This window comes from Pogona vitticeps, chromosome 4, assembly GCF_051106095.1.
Source record: "Pogona vitticeps strain Pit_001003342236 chromosome 4, PviZW2.1, whole genome shotgun sequence".
In the NCBI taxonomy this organism is placed as follows: domain Eukaryota; kingdom Metazoa; phylum Chordata; class Lepidosauria; order Squamata; family Agamidae; genus Pogona; species Pogona vitticeps.
The window spans coordinates 10,493,645-10,519,829 of NC_135786.1; the positions used below are offsets into that span (position 1 = coordinate 10,493,645).

The window sequence follows — 26,185 nt, forward strand, 5'->3', positions numbered from 1 at the left end:
TCCAACCCATAGAACTAGCATTTTGTCCAAAGACAATCTTCCGTGGTCACGTGGCCAGCACGACTAGACACGGAACGCCATTACCTTCCCACTGTAGTGGTACCTATTTATCTACTCGCATTTTGCATTTTTGCATGCTTTCGAACTGCTAGGTTGGCGGGAGCTGGGACAAGTGACGGGGGCTCACTCCAATGCGTGGATTCGATCTTACGACTGCAGATTTTCTGACCTTGCAGCACAGAGGCTTCTGCGGTTTAACCCGCAGCGCCACCACATCCCTCACAATGAACCATATAACTAAATATAATTAGAACCAGCAGTAACAGGCATACTGCACCAAGCACCAGTATTCTTTATCACTGCCAAAGCAACTCAGGGGATAGCTCACCAACAGATCTATTAATTCATACATGTTTGCTTTAGCTCTTCTCCTTTATTATATGGCTGATCTCGTACTAGTGGCACATAGGTTCTTTCTCACTGGAAGGTGTTACTTTGCCAATGGGACATAAATTTCAGCATCAAATTTACTTCTACATTCTAGGTTTCTTAAAGGATCTGCTGGTTTAGCAGCCTTTGAACTTTTTATTAGACCATATAGGTCTCTTGTTACTTCAGTATGTTGATCAAAGGTAATACCATTTTTATATACAGTGGTGCCTCGCTTTACGATTGCCCCGCATTACGATGAAAATGCATTATGATGGTCTTTTTGCGATCGCGATTGCGATTGCAAAACGATGGTCTGAATAGGGGGTTTTCGCTTTGTGATACTCGGTTCCCTGCTTTGGGAACCGATTCTTCACAAAACGACGATTTTCCTCCAGCTGATCGGCGGTTTCAAAATGGCCGTCAGGTAAATAAAATGGCTCTCCACTGTTTTCTCGGGTGGATTCCTCGCAGGACAGCCACCGAAAATGGCCACCCTAGGGAGGATCTTCGCTGGACGGTGAGTTTCCAGCCCATTGGAACGCATTGAAGGGGTTTCAGTGTGTATCAATGGGTTTTTTATTTTCGCATTACAATGTTTTCGTTCTACAGCGATTTTGCTGGGACGAATTAACGTCATAATGCAAGGCACCACTGTATAGTATTTTAAAGTAGTCTTATTGTGTCCAAGTTGTAGGGAAATGGTTATGCTTAAAACAGTATCGATCGAATAATGTAAAATCTCAAATCAGTCCAAACACAGGAATAATGTATACGCTTGTTCTCCTTTTTCTTTTATTATTTTTCCTCGTAGAAGTTAGAAGAGAGATTCAGATTCAACAGACGAGATCTTATTGCATTCGAATTTACAGTCCTTGTAGCTTTGGAACTTGCCCTCTATCTTCCCGACAACCAAGTGTTACCTCACTTTCGACGTCTGACGCAACAATCCTAGCCAAAACTTTGTTCTAACAAAGTGCCAGGACTGAGATCCCTAAATGTTGTTGTTGGTCACAGGCCCTTCCTGGGCCACAGTGTTGAACAACATTTTCAACAAACCTGAAGTGAAGACTGCAAAGGCATTTCTACAGAGCTACTGAGGTGTGGTGAATAAAAGAGATTCTATGCCAACAGAAGTGAGATATTGCGCTTTGGACATTAAAGCACAAAGGCTTTGCAACCAGTTGACACTAGAGCTGCTGGTCATACCTTATTTAACTGTTTTGTCTTTCACAGAGAGATGGTCCGTCCTTCTGTTACGGCGTTACTACTCATCATTTCCTTAAACTTTTCGTCACTCGTTTTTTCCTCTTCCTGGAATCTATAGGAGCATCGCTGCCATTCCGAAATACTGTGTGCTTCAAATAGTATTAGAATCCTTTTTATACTTTAAGCCATGCAAACTTGTACTTCTTTCTTGAAGGGAAGAAAGACGTGCCTATAACTAGGCTGGGCTGGCTCCAGTCTCTCTCTCTTTCTCTTCTTTTGTTGCTTCCTGCAAAATTTCTGAACTTAAAACAAGTTATTCTTTTGCCTTTTGTTTACCTTGTTTTCTAAGGACAACAGCTCTATTGTGTCTGCACTTTCATCTCCAGAAGGGATGCATATACAAGAACGATATTCTGCTCAGTTAATGAATAAAAGCTTTTGTTTTCTTTTTTAAACTGAAACATGTTTCTGAAATGTTGCACTTGTTGAACAAGGCAGCTATAGGCAAAACAATTCCTATTTTAACTTTGTCCTTCAGAAACTAACTGGAGGCCATTCAACTTAATTGTAATTGGGTCCTATAGCTCTTGGAGCTGACAACTCTTTGACACTGCTTACTGTAGCCTGAAACAAATAACTGTTTTATTTATAACAGTGCTTTCATGTATTATTGTTTTTCTCCGTGAGCTTCGCACACAAATGTTTTTTCTCTGCCAATGCAGCTCTTGTTACCTAAATTAAGCCAATGAAATTCAGCATGTCTAACTTCTTTAATACTCTTTCTTTATCAAAATTCAGTTCTTCCAAGCTTTTTGCCACTGTGATAATCATGAACTTGACTTCCATTGCACATTAAAACCACCACTCTTGTAGAGGTTATTATTCAACACAGTGGTGGTATACAGATTATAAAAGTCCTGCTATAGTCAGACAGATTGTCTAGTCTAAGTATCCAAATGTTAAATTATGAACTGTATGATTTATTGACCTTGTAGCAGAAGAATCAGTTCGTGTCAAGTTTCTTTTCTAAGCAATATTGTATTACAAGTCAAAGTGTTTGTGTAGGTGTGGATGTGTGCATATAGTATTTGCCAATAACAAAATTAATACTTGTGTGTTGTGACTGAGAAGTTCATATTCTTTAATTTTTAGTGTGATTTTAGTCAGTTCAATACATTATGCAGATTGATGAGGTAGACTAAGGTCTAGAATAATGGACTATAACACTGTGGATTTCCAGATCACAGCTTTTAGCACTCCCCCATTCCATTGTGTAGTAACCTGAGCACATTGTAAAGATGATGTGAATGATTCATTCTTCCTGATGCATATATTATCTTCATCCACAGTATTTGCATAATATGTCAGTCAAAAATATGGCCAGCGCTCCAGCTGCGATCTGTGAAGTAACACAGTCCATATTTCTAACACCTCAATCTGTGCAAACCTCATAGATTAGCTCTTAGGAACTAAGCCTTTTGATAAATTAAAGAGGGGTGTGTGCTTTCCAGGACTTATAGTGCAAAAATAAACAAGCAAACAAAAAACCCTACTTGGGAATATCTACAAAGTAGCCATTAAATAAAGGGGGTGTCAAAAAGTGGTGCTAGAAATATTTGCATTAAATGCACTGCCTGAAATGGACTTATTTAATAGGCGGAGGACTTGGCTTTATGATCTCTATGCCTCTTGACAACTGTGCATTGATAGAAGGAGGGGAAATTGGATAAATCTTTCTAAACAAAGTCAGGTTGACATCACTGACGTTGCAGCCAATGTAGTACAGTCTCTCATTAGTACTTGGATTTTAATGCATCTAAATACAGTATCAGTCAAATTGTAATTAAGCACCTTTTTAGTACAGGGATAATTATTGTTGTTCAAATTGAAAAGTGTAGTGTGTCTTTATTTCTTAGCAGACTTTCTCAATGCAGGGTGATATCTAGACCAAGAAAAAATTAGAAACTGTTTAATTGGCTATCAAAACATTTAATCTTCCATCTGAACCAAAAGAGGCTGTAAACATGTTCATCTATGTGCCAATATTGTGTTAAATATTGTACACACAATTGACTTGTATACACTATGTTCTAGTAGAAATGGTTGTCAGCTTAATTTTGCCCATTTGAAGCATTTGTTAGCTTATTCAAGGAAGAATGGACGTTGGGAAGGTTGGGCTGGATTGATTCCTGTTTAGGATTAATTTTACCTGCAGAAGGCTGCAAGAATCGAGCTGTGTAGTATATAATTATTGTCTTTGAAAATATGCTGTTTCAGTTAAAAAAAGTATTTATTTGCTGAATATTTCGATCCTTTTGGCAGACAGATACAGATACCGAAAAACTTTGAAGTCACAAGTATCAGTCAGAATCTTTGGAATACATAAGCCAAATGGTACGAGTTTATCCTTTTTTAGTTAGTGAACTCAATTTTTTATTCTTCATAATAAGGTACAAATTATTTTTAGGATGAAGAATCTAGCCTTCACTGAAGAATCCCAGCTCCACCCCGCCATCTCTGTGTAAATGGAGCTGCAGATTTGGGATAGCACATGTATGAAGAATACTTCCTGTGATTCTCTACTGTATGCAGGTTATGATTATCAAAGATATTTAACAGTAGCTGAAATCCTGTTGCTTAATATAGTAAATCACACTAGGGTAGGCCCACTAAATCCATGGGAATTTTACGGGTCAAGTTCTCTGTAAATTCTCTTTATTTAAATAGGTCTGCTCTAGTTTTGACTTACTAAGCCCTTTTCAATCAATGGAACTTACATAGGAGTGACTCACTAAATCTGCACTGATTCGGGGGGCCTGTTCTAGTGTGAGTTACTGGGCTAAGCAACAGGATTTCAGTCAATATCTAACATGAAATACAGGTTTAGTCAGGAGATATTAAGAGGAGACATTGAGTATCACTCTTGTAACTCTGCAGTTTGACTTGTATGTCATTTTATTCCTGTGATTTAACCTGTATAGAAATAGTTCACTTGTTGAATTACTGTAGTGATAACGGAGAGTGTGACATTTGTTTGCATTTTTGTACGTTAATTTTTGTTTTCTTATCTGAAGTCAGCAAAGCCTCATTGTATTCCTTCTTCATGCAAAAGCTGCCACTATGTGGTAGAAATTATTATTACAACCAAATCTAGATCCAATGTAAAATTCCAGATTGCTTTCTCTAGAGATGCTAGTCTCTAACAGCTGAGGTTTAATCATGTAATCTTATGTAAATAATGGTGCTTGTCTACCTTCAGCGCAAGAAAACACTCTGAATTGGAGTTTGTATATTTAATGTTAATATTATGTTTGTGCTGTCCAGAATTTAAGTTCTTGCTCTGTTTACTGTCCAATTCTGTTCTTCCAATGAAATGAATGAATTTGTTAATAAGGTGCTGTGTTACTGGATGTTTTGATACCTATTTTATAACTAAGCACATCTTGAAGGTACTTCAGGTTTGTGTCATAAATAATCCTTTAAAAACACTTTAACTTGTCTTCTTCACCTTCTCTACCCGTCTCTTTCAAGGGTTTTACAGGAGGGATTATTAGAAATCCAAAAAGCTATGTCTGCTGGAAATGTCATACAGATTAACACAATTCTCCAGTTCAAACAATGGGAAGTAAATTCAAGAGGCATATGAACCTGTAGGAGAAATTCATATATTCATAGATTCAGAGAATACATTGACATGTTTGGTACATAATGTGGTTTTCTGCCAATGTGGTGGTGAAAGAGTGCATTCTTTGCTAATATCCACTGCGTCAGCTAGTAAACACTTAGAATTAGTCCATTATATTTTTTTTGTTAACAACTAGATTTTTTTAACCCATTATTTCCACAAATTCTCAAGACAAATCATTACATGAGAAAAAAATGTCACTGTTGCCAGTTCTTACTGGTTTCATATTTCTATGTTTTCATTCATTTCATTTTGGCAGTATGATAAAGATGTTATACAGGTTAGGTACCTTAGAAAGAATTTAGCAATATATTCTTGAAGGCTTTCATGGCCGGGATCCAATGGTTGTTGTGGGTTTTCTGGGCTGTTTGGCCATGTTCTTAATGTTTTCCTTCCTAACGTTTCCCCAGGCTCTGTGGCGAGCATCTTTAGAGGACAGGAGTCAGAACTTTGTCTGTGCTCTGTTGCAGTTTGTTGGATAGATGAGTATTTATAGCTGTGGGGTCAGCTTTTGTCCTTTTCAGGAGATTGGGTGATTATGTTGATCAGCGTGTTTTTTTTCTGGGTGTATTTTTGTGATAAGAGGGAGAGATGATCTGTCACTGTAATTGATGGGTGTCGTTAGCTAGTCTTTTGTGTGCAGTGATCACTGGTCCTTGTGGCAACATCAAACTGAAGAAGAAAAACACCCACCCATAAATCAAATTTTTCTGCCATACAGCAAAGTGGTCACAGACCCCGCAAAGGGGTCACGGACCGCATGGGGAAACGTTTGAAAAAAACACAACCTACAAACAGTATTCAGGCCCACCACAAAAATACAACAAATGTTACGGTCAGCAAAGGACAAAAGGGACCCCCTCACCACTACAGGAGTATACCACAAAACGCAGCATTAACACCAGAATCAAAGAACATGAGAGACACTGCAGACTAAAACAACTGGAAAAATTGGCAGTAGCTAAACATGCCTAAAACAAGCTGGACATGAAATTCAATTTCCAAATACTGAAGTACTGGACAACATCAGCAATCATTATGTTAGACTGCACAGGGAAGCCATTGAAATCCACAAACACCAGCAGAGCTTCAACAAGAAGAAAGCTGAAAAGTCAACAAAGGCTGGCTCCCAGCACTGAAAAATACAGTGTGCAAAAGGTCAATGAACTCTACCCAACTATAAGGACCAGTGATCACTGCACACAAAAGACTAGCTCATGACATCCATCAGTCACAGTGACAGACATCTCTCTTCCTTATCACAACAATACACCCAGGAAAAAAAACATGCAGATCACTATAATCACCCAATCTCCTGAAAAGGACAAAAGCGGACCCCACAGCTATAAATACTCAACTATCCAACAAACTGCAACAGAGCACGGACAGAGTTCTGACTGTCTTTTCAAGATGCCAGCCACAGAGACTAGTGAAATGTTAGGAAGAAAAACCTTAAAAACAATTTAGCAATAGTTGTTTAAAACAAGCTCCATGAAGCTGTTTGATGAGCTTGAAGAAAACAAGTCATTACATATTTCTAATGTGTAAGAATGAGTTGTATATTGCTGGCCTCATAATCTGAGTTGGCAGCAAGTTCCCTCTTCTCGTCACTTGCATAAATAGAAAAACCTGCAAATAGCTGCTTACGACTGTTCCAATTATAAGTACAAAAAGGCCATCTGTTTCAGGGCTTGCCTTTTTATGCCAGTTGATCTATGATATATTTAGATATCAAAGCAAAGCTTGGAATGTTAACATTTTCAATATACCAAATATGTTTTAATGGTTAGTAAGGTCAAAAAAATTATGTTAACATCAGTAGGCTTTTTAAAAATTATTTTGTGTGATTAATAATTTGTTTTAGAAGATTTTGTTTTGCTCTTCTTTTGACCTGGTTTTGGTTATCATTTGCTTGTGTATGCCCCCTGGGACAAAAATAAACAAATAACTAAAACTACAGAGAAGTTGCCCATGAACAGAAGTTGGGCAGTAACCACCCTTTCAAGGATCCACTTACAAATCTTCTCCACTTAGCAATGGATTTTTTTCTCTGTTTTTTTTAGTCCCTGTGGTGGTGGTGGATTTACTTTTAGAAGTTCATGAAGGGTTTTAACCTCTCTTTCGTGTTTGAGTGAGCATTAACTAGATTGGCCCTGCATGCTTACTTTGCAAAAAGAAAGGCAACATGCATCGGGGTCCTGTCCTGTAATGGTCTCTTGTACTCCCCCCACCACTCCATCTCTTGTCTCCATCCTAATGAGTGAATCCCTTTAATCTGACCTCTGTTCTCTATCTCAAATTCTCTCAGAACTCAGCAACAGTTTTATGCCATTCCTCTGCTGTCAGGGGCAATTCATAAGCCAGCACTAGAACCCCATGATACCCTTCTTTCATTTTTACTTCTTGCCATTTAGTGGGCACACATCATGTTGACTTGCCAAAACTTATGAATGTTATGGCCTTTCAACAATGTTCATAGCCCCTTTTAAGAGACAGATGTTAACATTTTTTTATGACAATGAAAATTTCAGTAAAGTAGAATTATGTATTAAGTCTATTATTTTCAAGCTGCCCAGAGCAGAGCTGAGCTGAGCTGAGCTTCAAAACGAAAATAAGAGTGCAAAACCAACCAATTACAATAAAATCTTAATTAGCCTGGTTGCTTTATTAGCCTTCCTCAGACTCCATAATTTTTTTTTAAAAGGGGGGGGATGAATTTATGGTTCTTACAAAGAAGCAAGTACTAAATAATAATTTGAAATTGTATACTTTTGGGAGCCTGTTGGCAACACCCCAATGTGATTTACAAGGTACAAGCTTAAAATACAATGTACAACTTAGTAGGAGTGGAATAAAAATCAAAGTAACAGTACTGTAAATCATAAAATAAAGATGGGTATCTGCTCACCGGCTAACAACAAGGCCAGTAGAGGTGATGGCATTCCAGCTGAACTATTTAAAATCTTAAGAGATGATGCCATTAAGATGATACACGCAATATGCCAGCAAGTTTGGGAAACTCAGCAGTGGCCAGAGAATTGGAAAAGATCAGTCTACATCCCGATCCCAAAGAAGGGCAGTGCCAAAGAATGCTCCAACTACTGTACAATTGCACTCATTTCACACGCTAGCAAGGTTATGCTCAAAATCCTGCAAGGTAGGTTTCAGCAGTACGTGGACTAAGAACTCCCAGAAGTACAAGCTGGATTTCGAAGAGGCAGAGGAACTAGAGACCAAATTGCTAATGTGTGCTGAATTATGGAGAAAGCCAGAGAGTTCCAGAAAAACATCTACTTCTGCTTCATTGACTACACAAAAGCCTTTGTGTGGACCACAGCAAACTATGACAAGTCCTTAAAGAAATGGGAGTGCCTGCCCACCTTATCCATCTCCTGAGAAACCTATATGTGGGACAGGAAGCAACAGTTAGAACTAGATATGGAACAACTGATTGGTTCAAAATTGGGAAAGGAGTACAACAAGGCTGTATATTGTCTCCCTGCCTATTTAACTTATATGCGGAATATATCATGTGAAAGGCTGGACTGGATGAATCCCAAACTGGAATTAAGATTGCCAGAAGAAATATCAACCTCAGATATTCAGATGATGCCACTCTGATGGCAGAAAGCGAGAAGGAATTAAAGGACCTCTTAATGAGGGTGAAAAAGGAGAGTGCAAAAAATGGTCTGAAGTTCAACATAAAAAAAACTAAGATCATGGCCACTGGTCCTATCACCTCATGGCAAATAGGAGGGGAATATATGGAGGCAGTGATAGACTTTACTTTCTTGGGTTCCATGATCACTGCAGATGGAGACAGCAGCCCCGAAATTAAAAGACGCCTGCTTCTTGGGAGGAAAGCAATGACAAACTTTGACAGCATCTTAAAAAGCAGAGACATCACCTAGCCAACAAAGGTCCGCATAGTCAAAGCTATGGTTTTTCCAGTAGCGATGTATGGAAGTGAGCGCTGGACCTTAAAGAAGGCTGACCACTGAAGAATCAATGCTTTTGAATTGTGGTGCTGGAGGAGACTCTTGAGAGTCCCCTGGACTGCAAGGAGAACAAACCTATCCGTTCTGAAGGAAATCAACCCTGAGTGCTCCCTGGAAGGCCAGATCCTGAAGCTGAGGCTCCAATATTTTGGCCATCTCATGAGAAGAGAAGACTCCCTGGAAAAGAGTCTGATGTTGGGAAAGTGTGAAGGCAAGAGGAGAAGGGGACAAGAGGACGAAATGGTTAGACAGTGTCATTGAAGCCACCAATATGAATTTGACTGAACTCTAGGAGGCAGTAGAAGACAGGATGGCCTGGCGTGCTCTGGTCCATGGGGTCATGAAGAGTCGGGCACAACAACAAAATATGATCATTTAAAAGTGGACTGGGACATCTTGTCCCTTACCAACAGTTGCTTGGCCCCCCTATCAGTATGTACCTTCTCATGACCAAAAACACTTGAAGAATGACCACATATTGGGGTTATTTTGTGCTAATGATAGATCTCTGGGAGGTGGTGAGCAGTGCTTTATGTTAAAGAGAACATAGATACAGTAGGTATAGTGGAAGTTTAGTGTGATACAGTTATCTGTGGGTCCACACCCTACAGAAATACTGTACTGAGGATTGTGTCTCAATTTAAAAGGGCTCATTAGCAAACTAGATCATTCAAGGAGATTGTACTTTCCAATAGAACCATTGCAAATGCTAAGAGTATGTGCCTAAAAGTAATTTTGTATTGGGACATGCTATTTATCTGGCAAAAATGCTCAAGATAATCTTGAAATGGAATGCCACATTTGAATTCAAAAGAGGAACTTCTGAAAAGTGGAAAGTTGAAAGCAGATGATCCTTCCAGAGGATGGCAAGAGGCCATAACAATACATTATTCAAACAGATATATTTATTCTGCTCTAGCTCAGGAAATCACCACCAAATTCATGAGGTCCTAACTATTCTTAATGAGCAGTGCCAGGTATTTAAAGAAAAAGCTTCCCTCAGCAAACTGAGGTGTTGTCCAAATAAGAACAAAAGGGAATACAACTTTGCTTAAGCAAATAAATTATGAAGTGTGCAAAAAAGTGTGTGTGTTATTAACACTAACAAGAACAGCAATTTGGGGACAAAACTTTTCTGCCTAATGTCCTCAGATGGCTCTAGTTTAATATGACAATTCAAGTGTGTTTCACTACGTACCACAGTATTAGGGGATGACTTTAAGGTAAAGTTTTTTTCGTCATGTTCTGAGCTACCCTGCGTTGCACTTGAGGGGGGGGGGAGAGAAAAATATATATATTAACAGTATTTTTAACAAGCTATCTTCTGTGTTTTGTGCTATTTTTAGTCATGGAAACAACCACAGTTTGACCTCATAGTATTCGTCTTGTGGGCCAGTTTGGTCTTCCTTTGAAGGGCAGAACTACCGTTTATTCCTCATCTCCCTTTCAACCCCTCTTATTTTGCCTTCCCTCAGCGGGGGGCGCCCACATTCCCGCTTTTCATGCCCATAATAAGCTTTCCAAATCATCTCAGCAAGCCTCGCTCTGAGGCGAGCACAAGACGGACAGCTAACGAACTCCTTCTCCCCTTCCCTCCCGCCCGCCACAGTAACCACCCTCCTCGTATGCCCCGCCTCCCCCGATGTCAATCAGGATGGCGTCACGGCGCTCGTCCCCACCCCTTTCTCTCCAGACGCGTAATTTGTGTGCGCCGCTCTTCAGCCTTCCCTCCTCCCATCCCACCCGCGGACTTCCTTTTTGTCGCCTTTCGGTGACGCAAATCTCCCTTTCCGGCCTGGGCTCGCGGCGTGTGAGAAGGTGAGGCGAGGCCTGGTCCTCTGAGGGGGAATTATTTGTACCTTTTCGCCTCTCCTCGAGAGCTGGAGGAGACCTGGGGAGCTCCTCAGCCCTTGGCTGAGGTAACCCTCATGGAGCCCGTAGCTTTATTGACGCCGGGGCAGCACCGCCCGCCTCTCCCATTGGGTCTCCCTGCTGGACGTGGCTAGGAGATTTCCAGACGTTTCTCTTCAAAAAGTTATTTTCAGTGGTGGGGGTGGGAGGGTAACTTGCCCTTTACTTCTCCTCCCGTAACTGCTTGATTCACGAAGTAAGTCTTTGCTGAGTGTTCTGGAAAATCATAGCGTTCCCGTAACGGACACGGCCCTGCCCCTTTTTCAAACGAAGAAAGTTTTATTTATTATTTTAAAAGGAAAACTGCGAATCGTCTAGCGTTAGTTTGCTAGCACTGTGGCTGAAATCCTGTTGGTTAATGCAGTATGTTGCACTGCAGGAGTCCGTTGAATCAAGAGGGATTCGGTGAATCGATTCCTCGGTAAATTCCCTTCATTCAAGGAAAAGAAACTCTCTGTTTGAATTAATGGAACTGACAGAAGTTGATTCATCAAATTCAGGCTGATTCAGGAGTCATACTCTAGTGGGCAATTAATTTCTATAAGGGGGCCACATGAAAAATTGAACTGTGTTTGGGGGCCGAACCAACTTTACTTAAAAATAAAATGAAACAGTGATGTTATGATTGTTTTTATTTTAAACTTGTTGATCTTCACAAATACTAAAGAGTTTTTTTGCAGTATGTTAAAGATAAGCAACTGATTAACTTTAGACAAAAAGCTATAAATGGTTTTGATGTTCAAAACTGTCCAGGGGCCGGACAGGAGCGGCTCGCAGGCCATATGTGTCCCTCAGGCCGCACTTTGACCAGGTCTGCTCTAGTGCAATTCAGTGCGCTAAGGAGTAGGATTTCAGCCAGCCTTCAGGTGCTAATTAATCCGAAACACTCAAAGGTGTCATCATGTTAGGTGAAGATGGTTGTGTGATCATGCATTATCTCCTGTGTGACAATGTGTAATCAATACACCACTATATGTAGGGGGAGTGGGAATGAGATGCTGAATGGCGTATTCCTCTTCCTTAGGGTGTTTTCTTTTCATTCACTTATAACTAGGCAGCATAGTGCAACATATGGGAGATAATGTATCCTAGCTGCCAGGATTAAGATAATACCAAGTTTGCTTACTCCCCTAACCAACTTGGTTGCTGCATTTTGGACCTGTTGAAGTTTCTGTACCATTTTCAAAAGGATTCCCACATACAGAACATTACATTAATCTGTTTTTTATATTGCTAGCACATGGACCAAGGTTGTTAGGGATTTCCAGCCCATGTAGTGGCATAGTTCTACACCTAGCACAAGGGAACCAAATGCATAGTTACAAGAGGGGGAAGGATACTTGGCTCAGTCATTCTAAATGTGGGAAGGCTCTTGGAATTGTTGTAGATGACAAGCTGAATATGAGTGTGGCTGCAAAAAGGAAATGCTATTTTAGGCTACATTGAGAGCCTGATATAGTCTCCAAACCCTGTGAAGTACTAGTTCCCCTCTATTTAGCATTGGTTAGACCTCATCTTGAGTACCGTATCCACTTCTGGGCATTACATTTTAAGATGGTTGCTGAAAAGCTAACCACTTCAGAGGAGGGCAGCTAGGATGATCAGGGTATTGGAAACCAAGCCCTATGAGGAAAAGCTGAAAGAACTGGGCATGTTTAGCCTTGAGAAATGAAGACTGAAGGTGAGATAGGATAGCACTTTTCAAATACATGAAAGGTAGTCATACAGAGTAGGAGCAAGATCCGTTCTCAATCATCCTGGAGTGTGGGACATGTAGTAATTGGCTCAAATTATAGGGAATCAGATTTCCTAACTGTTAGAGCGGTGCAACAGTGGAACCAATTACCTTAGAAGGTGGTGAGTGCTCCAGAGCTGGAGGCATTCAGAGAAAAGTAGATAGCCGTACATCAGGTATACTTTGATTTGGATTCCTGCACTTAGCAGAGGTCTGGAATTATTGGATTTATACGTCAGTTTCCAACTCCATTATTCTTTGCCTTTCTAGACTAAGCTTCCAGGCAGAGAGTTTGTACTGATCATACCAATACTCAACAACAACAAAAAACCCATAAGCACACCTCCATTTCTATTGAAGAAAATTATTGCTGAGAAAATACAGGTATTGTCAAAAGGTCAACAACCAGTAACCAGTTGATTTTAAAAATTATTAGTTTCATCTTGTTCATATGAACTAACCTTGAAATATAAAAAGTTTAAACAAAATCAACGTATGGAGGTTTTTCTCTTTGGTTAAATGAATATACAAGATGTAGGAGTTACTTTGGTTTTTTAAAGTTTGTTAAAATGGCTATTCCTCAAATTCAGTTGCCAAATAAAAGATCTAAAAGTGAAACCAAAAATTCACTTGCATTTTGAGAATATACTAGACAGCAGCGGTGCCTCTGTGAGATGTCATTCTTAAGTACATGTGCAACAATGCTGTGGCAAGCTGCCAAAAAAGAAGAAAACATGAAGTTGAGGATTGAAACTTCCAATTGTGGAGCCTTTTGTACTATTTAGTCACTTCAGGGACTGATAATTTCACATATCTTCTCAGGAATCTCCTGCAGCACGTCACTTGTGGCAAGTGATCTAAGAATACACGATGCAGAACGATGCTGGAGAATTTGTGGATCTGTATGTGCCCCGTAAGTGGTGAGTATCTGGACTGTGGAAATTAATTTCAAGAATTCCAGTTTCTGGGTGTTGCTATGTTAGTCTGTTGCAAGAAGAATAATGAAAATGTGAGATCTCAAAAGAGTAACAAATTTGGCACAAGCTTTTGTGGATGACCTCCCACAATAGTTGTGTTCCTACATAATGCCAAACTGTGGTTTAAGCATTGTAAGTGTTACTTATAAATTCTAAAACTTCCACATGAGCTTTGCGAACTCAATATTATTTGAGTAAGACTTCCCATGACAGCAGCCATCAGAGGTGTCATGCATCCATCAAGAAGGGTTTTAATACTTCTTTGTGCAGAAGATTAGAGGAAGGGAGTGATGGTTAGAAGCCAGTTAAAGTGTTCACAACTGCATTTCCAGTTTCCCTTTATCTGTCATACTTGTTACACATTGGCTGAAGACCAGTAACATAATGTTATGCCATGTAAGTCTTATAACATCGTTAGCTGCAGTTGTATTTTGTTAATCAAAAAATTTCCCACCCTCCTAAGTTCCTAGGATCCCTTTGGTCTTGGGAAGGTGTTTGGGGACAGAGGGACAGGAGCAGGAAGACTTAACGTCTTAAAATTGTCAGTGGTGGGACCGGTGACAGTAGTTTTTGGACACTTAAGACTCCTGCCACTGTCCTTCTATACACAAAGGCTTCCTCAGCAACCTTTAGGAAACTTAAAATTTCCAAAATTCATCCACAACTAATGACATCATCAGACTTAGACTGCGTAACTTTGTTACTGGATTTCAGCCAGTAACTCCCAAGATTGTTGTACATATTACTGCTTCTGTTCCATTAAGCCTACTTCACCCAATATCTTATTTCCTCAAAATTAAAATAGCAGTTCACTATTAAACAGTACTTAACTTTTCTGCATAGAGTGTTGACATCTTTTCCTAGCATTATATGTTAGAATAGAAGCATACGTCTCAGTTTCACACAAACATGCAAAAGCATGAGAATATATCAATACTTTTGCCAAGACATCTTAGTCTAGTCAGGGAAAATCTGCCTTTATCTTTGACACAAGAATAATAATGCACACCCTTTCCATCATTGTGGCTATGAGGAAGAGATTGGGAATAGACTTAACTTCTTGAATTGGCTCTTGAACGTGGCTTGTTTCAGATAATCAGGGTCAAGAGTAGCTACATTTTTTTCAGGTTTGGATGATACAGCAAGCAGTAATTATTGGAAACAAAAAAATCTCTGAAATTCTTTCATCCACAGTGAAGTGGGTTGTATATAACTCTAGTGCTTGTTGCAGTTTATTCTTATAACAATAAACAATAGTTTCCTTGTTGCTTCCAAACCAGTCCAATGTCTTTCACTGAGATATTTGTTGATACATAAGAAGCAAAAACAGTTTCATTGGTTTTTTTACTTCTAGAGAGATCAGATTTGATTGATCTAGTGCTCACTTTCTAGGAACCTGTAGAATCTGTAAACCTCCTTCAGTGTCTCATTTCAAATGAATGGAATTTTTGTGTGTGTCAGCTTTCTTTATTGCCAGGTTTTCACACCAACATGTGGTAATTAGGAACATCCTATTATAGATTATCTAGATCTTAGTCTCCAAAAACACAGTCTCAAGCTTAATATTCCTAATATTCTTTCTTAAGAAATAAAAACCATTTAAGCTTAGAATTTCTCCATCACTGTTGGAACTATCAAATCTCATCTGCTGATGTTATCCTAAATTCCTGAAGAGGATGGAGGTATCTTGGTCTGGTGCCTCAGCTTTGCCCATTTTGTCTTAGTGACCCTGCTGGGACTTAAACTCAAAGACTGGCCTCCTGACAATAATGCTCTTGGTTTTCCTGACATTTAAACCTCCTCATGACATGTTGTACATCCAAGAAGCAAGTCTTACAGCTGCTAATACAGTGATTCCACGGTCTACAAATGCCAAGGTCAAATACTTTGCTGGAATGCTGATTCCCTCCGCCACCTCCATTATAACACCATTATCATCCTTTTTAGAAGTAGCTTTGATATTTAAAGTATGATTCAGTAGTACGTTTCATAACTGAATGTTTGAGTTCTTATTTTGTGTTTATGGGGGAGGGCTGTTTTATGCTGAGTGATTTGGTAGTGCTGGCTTTAGCTTTGTGTTCTGCATAGTGATTAAATCTGTACCAAGAATACATGACATAGAGCATTGCTGAGGCACACCATAAAGTATGGTAGAGCTGATGCCACATGAGAAATTAGTAGTCATTAAATATACACACGTATGTAGAAATGTATATATATTTTCCTGTCTGTTTTTTAAATCAGCTCTGCAAGCAATCGGATAATTGGTGCAAAAGACCATGCTTCCATCCAAATAAATATTTCTGAGGTAAGTGAAATATCGGAATTAAATAAACAAACAAATATACAAGCCAAAAGAATAAACATTCTAAATATATATGCTATCCGTTGAGGTACTGGTTTACAGTTAGTGAAGTAGATAATCTTCTGCTTGCCTGTATTGCATAGTGATCACACCTGGATGGCAAAGTACAGAGCACAGGTTGAGGAGGCAGCTAAACCCATTATGCCTACAAGAGGGAGAATCCAAACTACAGGTAGATGCTTAAGCAGTGCTTTAACCCATGAAGGTATTCGAAAGGGTTGCAGGTCCAGAGGGAGCCAGTGTTGGCTGCAACTTGCTGTGTCTTTGATCATGAGCAGTACTTTCTTCCTGTTTCTGCTTTTGAGGGAGTTGCTTTGGGCTCATCTGAGACCTAAGAGAAGTCAATAGCACTTCTATGACAGTAGTCACTATAGTCTCCTTTGGACGCTTGGGTCCAGAAAATACAAAGATAAGCAATAATTCCCTGTGGCATACTTCTTGAAGCAAGACAGATACATGCACGGGGTTTGGTTATTGCTGCAGCAACCTCTGTTCAACCACGAGCCTCCAGAGACCAAGAGCAAACCCAGTGAGGTGAGAGTTAGACCAAAGCAAGAAATTCATAACCAGCCCCTCCCCACCACTATAGAACACCATATTCCTACTTTTGTTTAGCTGTGTTGTAGATGAGCAGAGATAAAACAACCATTTTCTATATGCTGGACAGGTTTCACTTTGTTCCAGAGTATAGTATTCCAATAAATCCTGGGAAATGCAGTTTTATTATAGTTTCTAAACTTGTTCACTTACTTCTTGCTCGCTGATTAGATTTTTAGGCCTATATACAGTGTTAAGCCAAAATAACTTGAGTCCATGAAAATTCCACAAGTGCTGATGTACCAGTCTGTCATTGGCCGAAATTCTGTTGCTTAGTGTAGTTGTTCACAGCTAGGGTACGTCCATTGAATCTGTGGGGATTTATAATCATCTTAGAACTCCCATCAGGAAGGCACAATGGGGGAATCAAACTCCCAGCCTCTGAAGCCAAATACCTAAAGAACTGAGCCATCCAGTCATTCTTGATGAGTCAGATTCTCACTCGGTCTTCCTTCTGTTCAGTAATTGGTTCAGTGATTCTACTGTAGTTCAGACTAATAATTGAATTAGGCCATAGAATCCAAAAGACAGGAGTATCTTCTATGTATTATGTGTTCTCCAGGTATCATTACAGAATGTTTAAAATGTTGATATGCAATCTTTATTCTAATTACAGGTTGATAAAGTCACAGGCAGAGTGAATGGCCAGTTCAAAACATATGCAATTTGTGGCGCAATTCGTAGGATGGTAAGTATTTACTTTACATGCTTTTCTGTGCCTTTAACTTTTACATTTTTATTATGAAGATGTTCAGCGTACAGTTGCTTATAAAAGCAGAAGCTATCACTCTGTAGTAGATCTCATGCTGGAGCAGATAGGGTAAACTGTGTTTTGAAATAATCACAGACAGTGGACAAAATTTCACCAGCAGTCGAAATTCAATCCCTGATCACTCAATTGTGTGATAAAGCCATCAGGAGATGGATAGGGCAGTTAACTGTGCTACTGTGTGATAAAAAGTGATCTTTACTACCTTAGGAGGAAGAGTAGTAACTACAGTCATGGCCAAAAATATTGGCACCCTTGCAATTCTGTCAGAAAATGCAACCCTTCTCAGGAAATTATTGCAGTTGCAAATGTTTTGGTACTCACATGTTCATTTCTTTGGTTTGCGTTGGAACAACACCAAAAAACAGAAGAGTCAAATCTGATACAATCCCATACAGAAACCCAAAAATGCACCGGCCAAAATTATTGGTACCCTTAACTTAATATTTTGTAGCACCCCCCTTTGCGAAAAATAACTGAAATCATTTGTTTCCTGTAACCATGAATGAGTTTCTTACACCTCTCTATACTGGAATTTTGGACCATTCTTTTGCAAACTGCTCCAGGGCCTTCAGATTTGAAGGACGCCTTCTCCTAACTGCTGTTTTGAGATCTCTTCACAGGTGTTCTTTGGGATTCAGATCTGGACTCATTGCTGGCCATTTCTGAACTCTCCAGCGCTTTGTTTGTAACCATTTCTGAGTGCTTTTTGAAGTGTGCTTTGGGTCATTGTCCTGCTGGAAGACCCATGACCTCTGGTGGAAACGCAGCGTTCTGATACTGGCCACTACGTTGCACCAGTGTACTATTAGAACGCAAAAGTAATCTGAGCTGAGTAGCTACTAGCAAACTGTTAACCTCATTGTTCATGTATAACAGCAGAATTCTAGTCATATATAATCAAAAGCAAGTCCTGCTTGAAGCAAGGAGCTTACTTTGAAGCAGATGGACAGCCATCAAAGTTACTTTTACAAATACTGGAGAGGGCTGGTTGCTTCCTCCCTTCTTCCTCCCCCACCAGCAGGAAGGAGAGCAGATCAGTGGTACATCCTAACACAAACAGTGCAGGATCTTGTATTTCTCAAACTGACTACACTACAGGGTCAGCGTCTCGTAATTAGTTTAAACTGCTATTAACACATGTAGAGCCCTTGAACACATGGAGAAGGAAATACTTGGGCAGCATTTTTAATAAGGTGTTGCATTATTTTTATGTGGCCTGAATTTTTTTTACAGTACAAATTTTATTGTTAGCTACCACATTCTTAAGTGGAAGAGCAAAGCACAAATGTTATAATAAAATTCTTAAAAGCAGCTTTAAACAGTAGGAGACAGTAAAAGCACTGCACTGTTCTACCATGACAATGTGTAGCTTGCCACTCATAGATTTCCTCTTGTCAGGGAAGTCACACATTTCAAAACTAGCTTAAGCTCGTTGAAAGGCAAATTTGGTGCTTACTGAAGATCATCTTGACACTTCGACTGTACAACTTGTTTTCTGTGTTTCAGGGGGAATCTGATGACTCTATCTTGCGCCTAGCAAAAAATGATGGCATTGTTTCCAAGTAAGTGGTTAGTATGAGCCTGGGGAAAGTCTGAGCAAGGCATTCCCCCCCCCCCACTTCAAGTAAGCTATAATCTTACTTGATGCAGTTGTGCATTCTACATTGATTAGTACCTTCTGCTCCATTACCTGACTCCTTAGGTGGTTCAAAGCTAAACATTTGTAACTCTGTTTCTTTTCTTTCTCCAGGAATTTCTAAATCAAGAAGCACCATGATACGGAATTTCTTATAAAATAAAAAACTGTTGGAAAACATCTGGTGTACAGTCTGTCCTTTCAGAGGAAGAGATCTTAATGTAGCTAATTCTGAAGTTAGAATTAAGCATAGAACTGCTGGGTTTTGGCATCTGGCTGCAGAGCCAGAGGTTGGGAGTTCAATTCCCCACTGGGCCTCCTTGATGGGCTGGGCGTGATGATCCATAGGGTCCCTTTCGGCTCAGCAGCTCTAAAATTGTTGTTGATACAGTTCTACATCTGATACATGAGTTTTAATAATGCTGCTGTGAATGGCCAATCAGAAGTAGATCTCTGACTCAAGGCAGCATTGCCAATTTGCAAGGTAGTTTGTCGTCTTTTTATCATTCTTGCCATGATATATTTAATGGTTGGCAGATGGATAGGAATTAAATTATGAATAGAGAAGGGCATGAATTGGTGGTTTGTGCTGGTTTATCAGCTGAACAGATGTTCGGCACAGCAAAGCCCCACCTCCTCTGCCCAGCCACCACTCAGAGGCAGCACCTAGAGGAGGAAGGACAGGGAAGCCAGGCCACTGCCTCCAAGTGAGTGCCCGCTGGAAGAGGAGGGGCTTTGAAGCGTCGAACACCTGCTTGGCTGATAAATGAACCTCCAAACCGGCTGTTCATACCCATCTCTGACTGTGAACCATGGGTAAAGGTAAAGGTTCCCCTTGACATTTAGTCCAGTTGTGTCCGACTCTAGGGTGCAGTGCTCATCCTCGTTTCCAAGCTGTAGAGCCAGCATTTGTCTGTAGACAGTTTCCATGGTCACGTGGCCGGCGCGACTAGACACAGAACGCCATTACCTTGCCACCGAGATGGTACCTATTCATCTACTCACTTTTACATGCTTTTGAACTGCTAGGTTGGCAGGAGCTGGGACAAGCGACGGGAGCTCACTCAGTCGTGTGAATTTGATCTTACGACTGCTGGTCTTCTTGCAGCACAAAGCCTTCTGCAGTTTAACCCACAGCACCACCACGTCCCACATGAACCATGAAGCAGATATCAAATTATTTTTTCCACATGCCTTCACATTTGTACCTGGTATGTGAAGGCTACTGCTGGCTGACTGGAAAGATTCATAGCTGACTTTATTTAAATACACACATGCATTAATCCAGTTAGTTTCTGATTCTCTCATTCATGATATTTTCCCATGTCATCTAAGCTGGCCTGTGAATTTTCACAAACTTTCCCTTATTAACTATGTGGCAAGCAACCAATAGTTAAAGTACTTCCCTTTGCTGTTGGAATCGCAAGTTGGAAAAACGCAGGATGTTGATATCCTCTGATGAATATCATTCCAAAGCACGTAAACATGTTTTACCAAAAAACTGAGCAGCTAATTCAGGGGAGGGTGGAGGGTTATAGCCTATTAACCTGGCAAGATCTAAAAAGGCTTATCTGCTTCATACAGGCCAGAAGGGTCACAACTGAACAGAGGAGTCATGCTGATACTGCCATTGTTAATCTGCCACCCTTCTGATTTTGTCTTAATATCTGCCATGCTGCAGTTTTGACCTCATATATATGCAGCTGCAGTTGCATTTAAAGTTTAAACAAGCATATATATTTTTTAAAAAATTTATAGAAACAATCTGATGTTACTGAAAATTAAAGACAATAGTAACATTTTTGTTGAAGGTAAAATGATTTTACAGGTAACATTCAGCTATATGTTAGAAACTGTGATTAGCATAATGTGATCTTGATAGAACCTCAAAACAATATTGAGAATAGTGCAGAGTCTCAGGCATGACAGAATTTTGTCTATGTGACAGCATTTTTCTGCAGTGGATATCGGCTACACTCTATTGGCAAATCATGCACATCTGGAGTGCCATCTTTTCCCCACAACAACTGTATGTATTTTTAATCTGGATGATTGAAGACTGCTGCTTATGGTTTTCCAAGTACAGTACAGTATCTGGATCAGAAATTGTAGCTGAGCAGAGCCATCAGAGCAACTCAGCAGGCAATAAACTTAAACAGTTAATTTTTTAGGAAATAAAAAATAGCTGTCTCTTACTCCAGCAAAAGGTGTTAAATGCCATTGACTAGGGCCAAACATAGTATCAACCATTGACTAGATTGTAGCGATTTAGAGAACATTACAGTCAAGCAAGAAATAGACAGCAGATTATACTCTTCACAAATCCTTTTATGTAAATATATACCAGCTATGGCCCTACCTGGACGAGCGGAGTCTCATGACAGTTAGACACGCACTGGTAACATTTCGCATAGATTACTGCAATGCGCTCTACGTGGGGCTGCTTTTGAAGATGGTCTGGCGACTGCAACTGGTCCAGAATCGAGCTGCGTGGCTGGTGAGTGGTGGGGCTGCTAGGGAACACATCCGGCCGATTCTGATTAAATTACATTGGTTACCAGTTGCTGCCTGGGCCCAATTCAAAATGCATGTTTTGATGTATAAAGCCTAAACTGCTTGGGCCCTGGATACCTGAAGGACTGCCTCCTTCCATATGAGCCTACCTGGCAGTTAAGATCTAGCCAGGGGGCCCTTTTGAAAGAGCCGTCCCTCAAGGAGGTAAGAAGGACAGCTTGTAGAGAAGGCCTTTTCGGCAGCTGCCCCCAGACTATGGAACGCCCTCCCGAGGGAGATTTGTCTGGCGCCGACACTGATGATGTTTCGGCGCCAGGTCAAAACCTTCCTCTTCCAGAAGGCTTTTAATTGAAACAATATCAACTGTGGGTCCGATGGCAATTTTTAGAGCATTGTGTTTTAAATTGTATTTTAATGGTTGTTATCTTTATATCTTTTATTAAATTATTTAAATTGTAAACCGCCCAGAGACCTTTGGGTAGTGTGGGAGGCATACAAGATAAATAAATAAATAAAATAAGTAAGAGTGCAAAACACTTGTCCTTCAGTCCTGTGGACTGTGACTCTCATTAGCCCTACGCTGTACAGACAGGGCTAAAAGGCTGATTTCTGAAATGTCTGGAAGCCGAAGCTTCTCCACATGATATGGAAGTCTTGGTCAGAAGGGCTTTTAAAACATGCTTTATCCTCTTGATATTGCAGTGGTTTCTGAGGTGCCTTTCAGAGGAAAGCGCTCCAAACACAACAAGTATTTGTACTTTTAAATGAGATATGGAATAAAATGAGATTTTAAAAAGCAAAACAGTTCCTTGGCTGTGATACTGGACCTTTGTGACAGAAAAGGCACTATTTCCTGAACCCTCCCCTAGCCTTGCTCTATAGTAGTGGTTCCCAACCTTGCAACCCCCAGGAAATTCTTGAACTTCAACTCCCAGGAATCCTGGCCAGCACAACTCGTGGTGAAAACTTCTGGGAGTTTTAGTCCAAGAACATCTGGAGAACCAAGATTAAGAACCACTGCTCTAGAGCAAAGGTTGGGAGTGGGGTTTTTTTCTTGTCACTTTTCTGTTTGCACTTAGTTGCCTCCCCCAGAAGTCCTTCCAGTTGATTTCATGAAGCCGAGGAGAAAACAAAAACAAGTGGAGGAGAAAGAAGGGATCAAAGCAATCCTGCAGCGCTTTGATCCCTTTCCCCCTACACTTGCTAAACCCCACTTAGATTTCTTAATTTTGGATTAGAAAAGGGGGGCGTCTTATAGACAGAAAAATATGGTATTTCATTATGAGCTGGCTCAGGTGTTAAGATCCTCAGGAGAGGCCTTTATCTTGGTCCCACCACCTTCGCAGGTAAATTTCACAGGAAAGGGCTTTCTCTGTGGCTGCTCCCAGACTCTGGAACTCCCTCCCACTGGAGGCCAGGCGGGCCCCATCCTTGCTGTCCTTCTGCTGTCCTTGTGTTCTCCCTTTCTCAGGGTGACATTTTCAAAATGTTTGTATACTTATTGACCTTTGCTTTAATGTTGCCTGCTAATTGAGGTAAGAAGCCTCCGTGTTCATTGTTCATAATTTTTAAATATTGTCTTTTAATGATGTCAACCACCGTTGCATACTCATTGTTTCCAACTCTGAATACAGTGGGGTCTCGACTTACGAACGACCCAACTTGCGAACAATTCGAGTTACGAACCTGCCCTATAGGGAAAGTAAGGACTCGACATGCGAACTTCCCTCGAGTTATGAACAGGGGAAAAAGTCCCCCCTCCCTCCCCTTAGAGACTTCTGGAGGGGGGAAAAGGGTCAGAAACTTAAAAATAAATACTGTACTGTTAAATAAAGTCACTTACCAGGCCTTGGTAGCCCTCAAACCACAGGAAAAAGAGCAGGAAAGAGCTAAAAGCTGACACCCAGAAAGAGCCTGGCAGCCATTTTGTGGTTTTCCCCGCTCCTCTCCCCACCTAACAGCTGATCGGCTGGCTCTGAGCAGGCTTCCGGAGGCTTGCTCAGCACCTAAAAAGCCTGCCTGAGTGCCTTTGTGCTGAAAAAGTCAGCACAACATGCTTTAAAACATTATTTAAAATTGGCTTCGTTTTTAAAAAAAGAGTTCTAAAGTGCTGCCTTTAGTGTTCCCTGCCTTCCCTGAACCTAAGGGGAAAAAAGAAAGAAAATATCCCCCTCTAGTGGCAGAAGGCAGAATAGCAGCTTCCCATTAGTTTCTATGGACAGAAAAGAGCAGATACGGATTAAATGGTTTTCAATGTATTCCTATGGGAAATGCAGATTCGACTTAAGAACTTTTCGACTTGAGAACCACCTTCCAATACGGATTAAGTTCTTAAGTCGAGACCCCACTGTATTGTCTTTCACTGTTGGAAGCCACCTTGAGTCCTTTTCAAGGATAAAGGTGTGTGTGTGGGGAGAGGAAATAATGACTACAGCTTATGTAGCCAAAGTGGCTTTTCCCAATTTGCCAATGACATACGCAGCCTTTTGTCTCTTGCCAACAGCTGGATCAGCAGCCAAAGAGACCCAGTTGTTATCAGAGCAGTGTCTGGCTGCTTTTGCCCTGTAGACCTCCTACAGCAGAGAAGGCAGATGTTCAGCGGGACTTTAGCCAGCCTTTTTGAAGCTTTGAGTAGGTCAAAGACAGCCAGTATATTAAGGAAGCAATAATAAAGGGGCATCAACCTATGTGATTAAAATAACCAAAAATGTAGTTCAGCATCTTCCACGTATGTTCTTTTCCCATGTGCTGACTATTCTTGGAAGCCAATATAACATAATACCCAGGTTGTTCATCTGCATGTACTGGGATCATGGTAATGCCGTCCAGACTGGACAGGATTATTCCTTTATTTAGCAGTAATAGTTCTGCACCAGGTTCTGTAAAGTCCTGGTTTTTTCACCCATCCACCTAAAATAGTGTCAGTCAAGAGAGGTTTCTCAGATGTATTTTTAAGATTCTTTCCAGCGTGCAATAAATGGCCTGCGCTGTTCTCAGACAGGAATAGTGCAGATCTCAAAAGAGCCATGAAAGGGAATGAGCTAGATTTGGATTGTACAAGCGGTGCCCCATTGCCCTTACATGGTTACGTTGCACCAACTTGTGAAATTCTCGGCTGTTACTTACAGAGGCTTGGCATTCAAAGGTCATCTGCATTGTGATTTGGCCTATTCCAGCCTCGCGTTGCCTAGCTGAACTCAGCTGCGGGCTAGAATTCTGTTTCAGTAAGGTGTAGCCTTCTTTCTGGTTGCTTTTTGGAGAAAGGGGTTGTGAAGGGGGAGACTGAAGTCAGCAGCAGTGGTGTGGAATTAGACACTCCTATGTTCAGAGCGTGGTACCCAGTGTAGCCGACAGAGGGATCGAGTGGGATTTAGGAGAGCTGGTTCTAATCCTTACTCAGTCATGGAAAGGAACTGCTAAAACCAATCCTGGAACATCACACCTTCCTTGAAAGCACTAGGAAGGTTAACATTTCTCCCTCTCCTCACATGGCCTTTGAGAGAGAGAGAATCCAACCCACTCGGCACAGGATTTGAAATCTATATTCGTGTGCAGGTTGTGTTTGCAGCCTGCATTTTGGAACTCCCTTTTAAGAAGCAGAGCTGGCATGGAGATGTGCCCATGGCATTTAGGACTCCAATTTGGTTTTTTTTGTTTTGTTTTGTTTTTCTGCATTACCCACAATATATTGGCTTCACAACCTGATAAAAACTAGTGTAGGACAAAAGCTAGCCATTTTTGAGTGGCCTAATAAAGACATAACTCCATTAATTAGGTGACAGAATTTGGAACTCATGGCGGAACCTGTATGTGTTTGAACCATTCCCCATTTGCACCATTATCCATGGGACCAATCAACCTCAAGTAAACAAAGGAAAGCCAGTTAACCTTTGCTTCTTGCTAGGACATCTGCTATTGTTCAACAGAAGGCCGGGGCTCCTCCTGATGAAATCCCCAAGCTGGCAAACAACCGTATAAGTGCTGCTGGATTAAATAAATGTTGAACAAGTTTCACTCAGATTATTGCAAAAAAGGATATATTTTTTTTCTATTTAAAATCCATAGTTAACTACAAATCACTCCAGATACCCATAAGACGGTATATCTTGAAACAGGATTTTTTTCCCTGAATGTACAGGCACCTCCTAAAACCTTTCAAATGGCTTTCATAATTACTCATAGCCTGGTATGTTTTTTTTAAAGACATATTCATGTAAAATAATTCTCTTTCTCTCTCTCTAAGGAGACCAAAGAAATGCCTTCTCAATACCTAGAGCTGTGGTAGAAAAATCCCAGTCCAGAGGCCTAATCCACCTGAACCACAGCCTTTTTCCCAAATCCCTACCATCTGGAAGGT

At 40.6% G+C, this 26,185-nt stretch overlaps 2 protein-coding genes across 5 annotated transcripts in view; both read left to right on the top strand.

Moving 5' to 3' along the window:
- The window catches only part of CABLES2 (Cdk5 and Abl enzyme substrate 2), a 69,346-nt gene extending 64,220 nt beyond the window's left edge, over positions 1-5,126 (top strand). For both annotated transcript variants that reach the window (XM_078392113.1, XM_072996761.2), the window contains one exon: positions 1,244-5,126. In XM_078392113.1, coding sequence (XP_078248239.1) covers positions 1,244-1,384 — 141 coding nt within the window. In that variant the 3' untranslated portion in view covers positions 1,385-5,126. The remainder of the gene's footprint in view (positions 1-1,243) is intronic.
- Positions 5,127-11,008: 5,882 nt separating this feature from the next.
- On the top strand, positions 11,009-19,494 carry RPS21 (ribosomal protein S21). 3 transcript variants are annotated; one of them, XM_020808133.3, is made up of 6 exons: positions 11,009-11,139; positions 13,790-13,887; positions 16,189-16,252; positions 17,523-17,594; positions 19,185-19,240; positions 19,429-19,494. In XM_020808133.3, the coding sequence occupies exons 2-6, from the start codon at positions 13,838-13,840 to the stop codon at positions 19,436-19,438; spliced, it is 252 nt and encodes an 83-aa protein (XP_020663792.1). In that variant the 5' UTR covers positions 11,009-11,139; positions 13,790-13,837; the 3' UTR covers positions 19,439-19,494. The 3 variants fall into 3 exon arrangements, with proteins under 3 accessions (XP_020663792.1, XP_078248240.1, XP_072852863.1); XM_078392114.1 differs by having other exon boundaries at positions 11,079-11,240; XM_072996762.2 differs by lacking the exon at positions 11,009-11,139 and adding an exon at positions 13,100-13,351.
- The last annotated feature ends 6,691 nt before the right edge of the window (positions 19,495-26,185 follow it).

Coding starts and splice junctions, on each gene's coding strand:
- RPS21 (XM_020808133.3), top strand. CDS start 13,838: ATGCAGAACGATGCTGGAGAATTTGTGGATCTGTATGTGCCCCGTAAG. Junction 13,888..16,188: donor CTGTATGTGCCCCGTAAGTG/GTGAGTATCTGG, acceptor TTTTTAAATCAG/CTCTGCAAGCAATCGGATAA. Junction 17,595..19,184: donor GTGGCGCAATTCGTAGGATG/GTAAGTATTTAC, acceptor TCTGTGTTTCAG/GGGGAATCTGATGACTCTAT.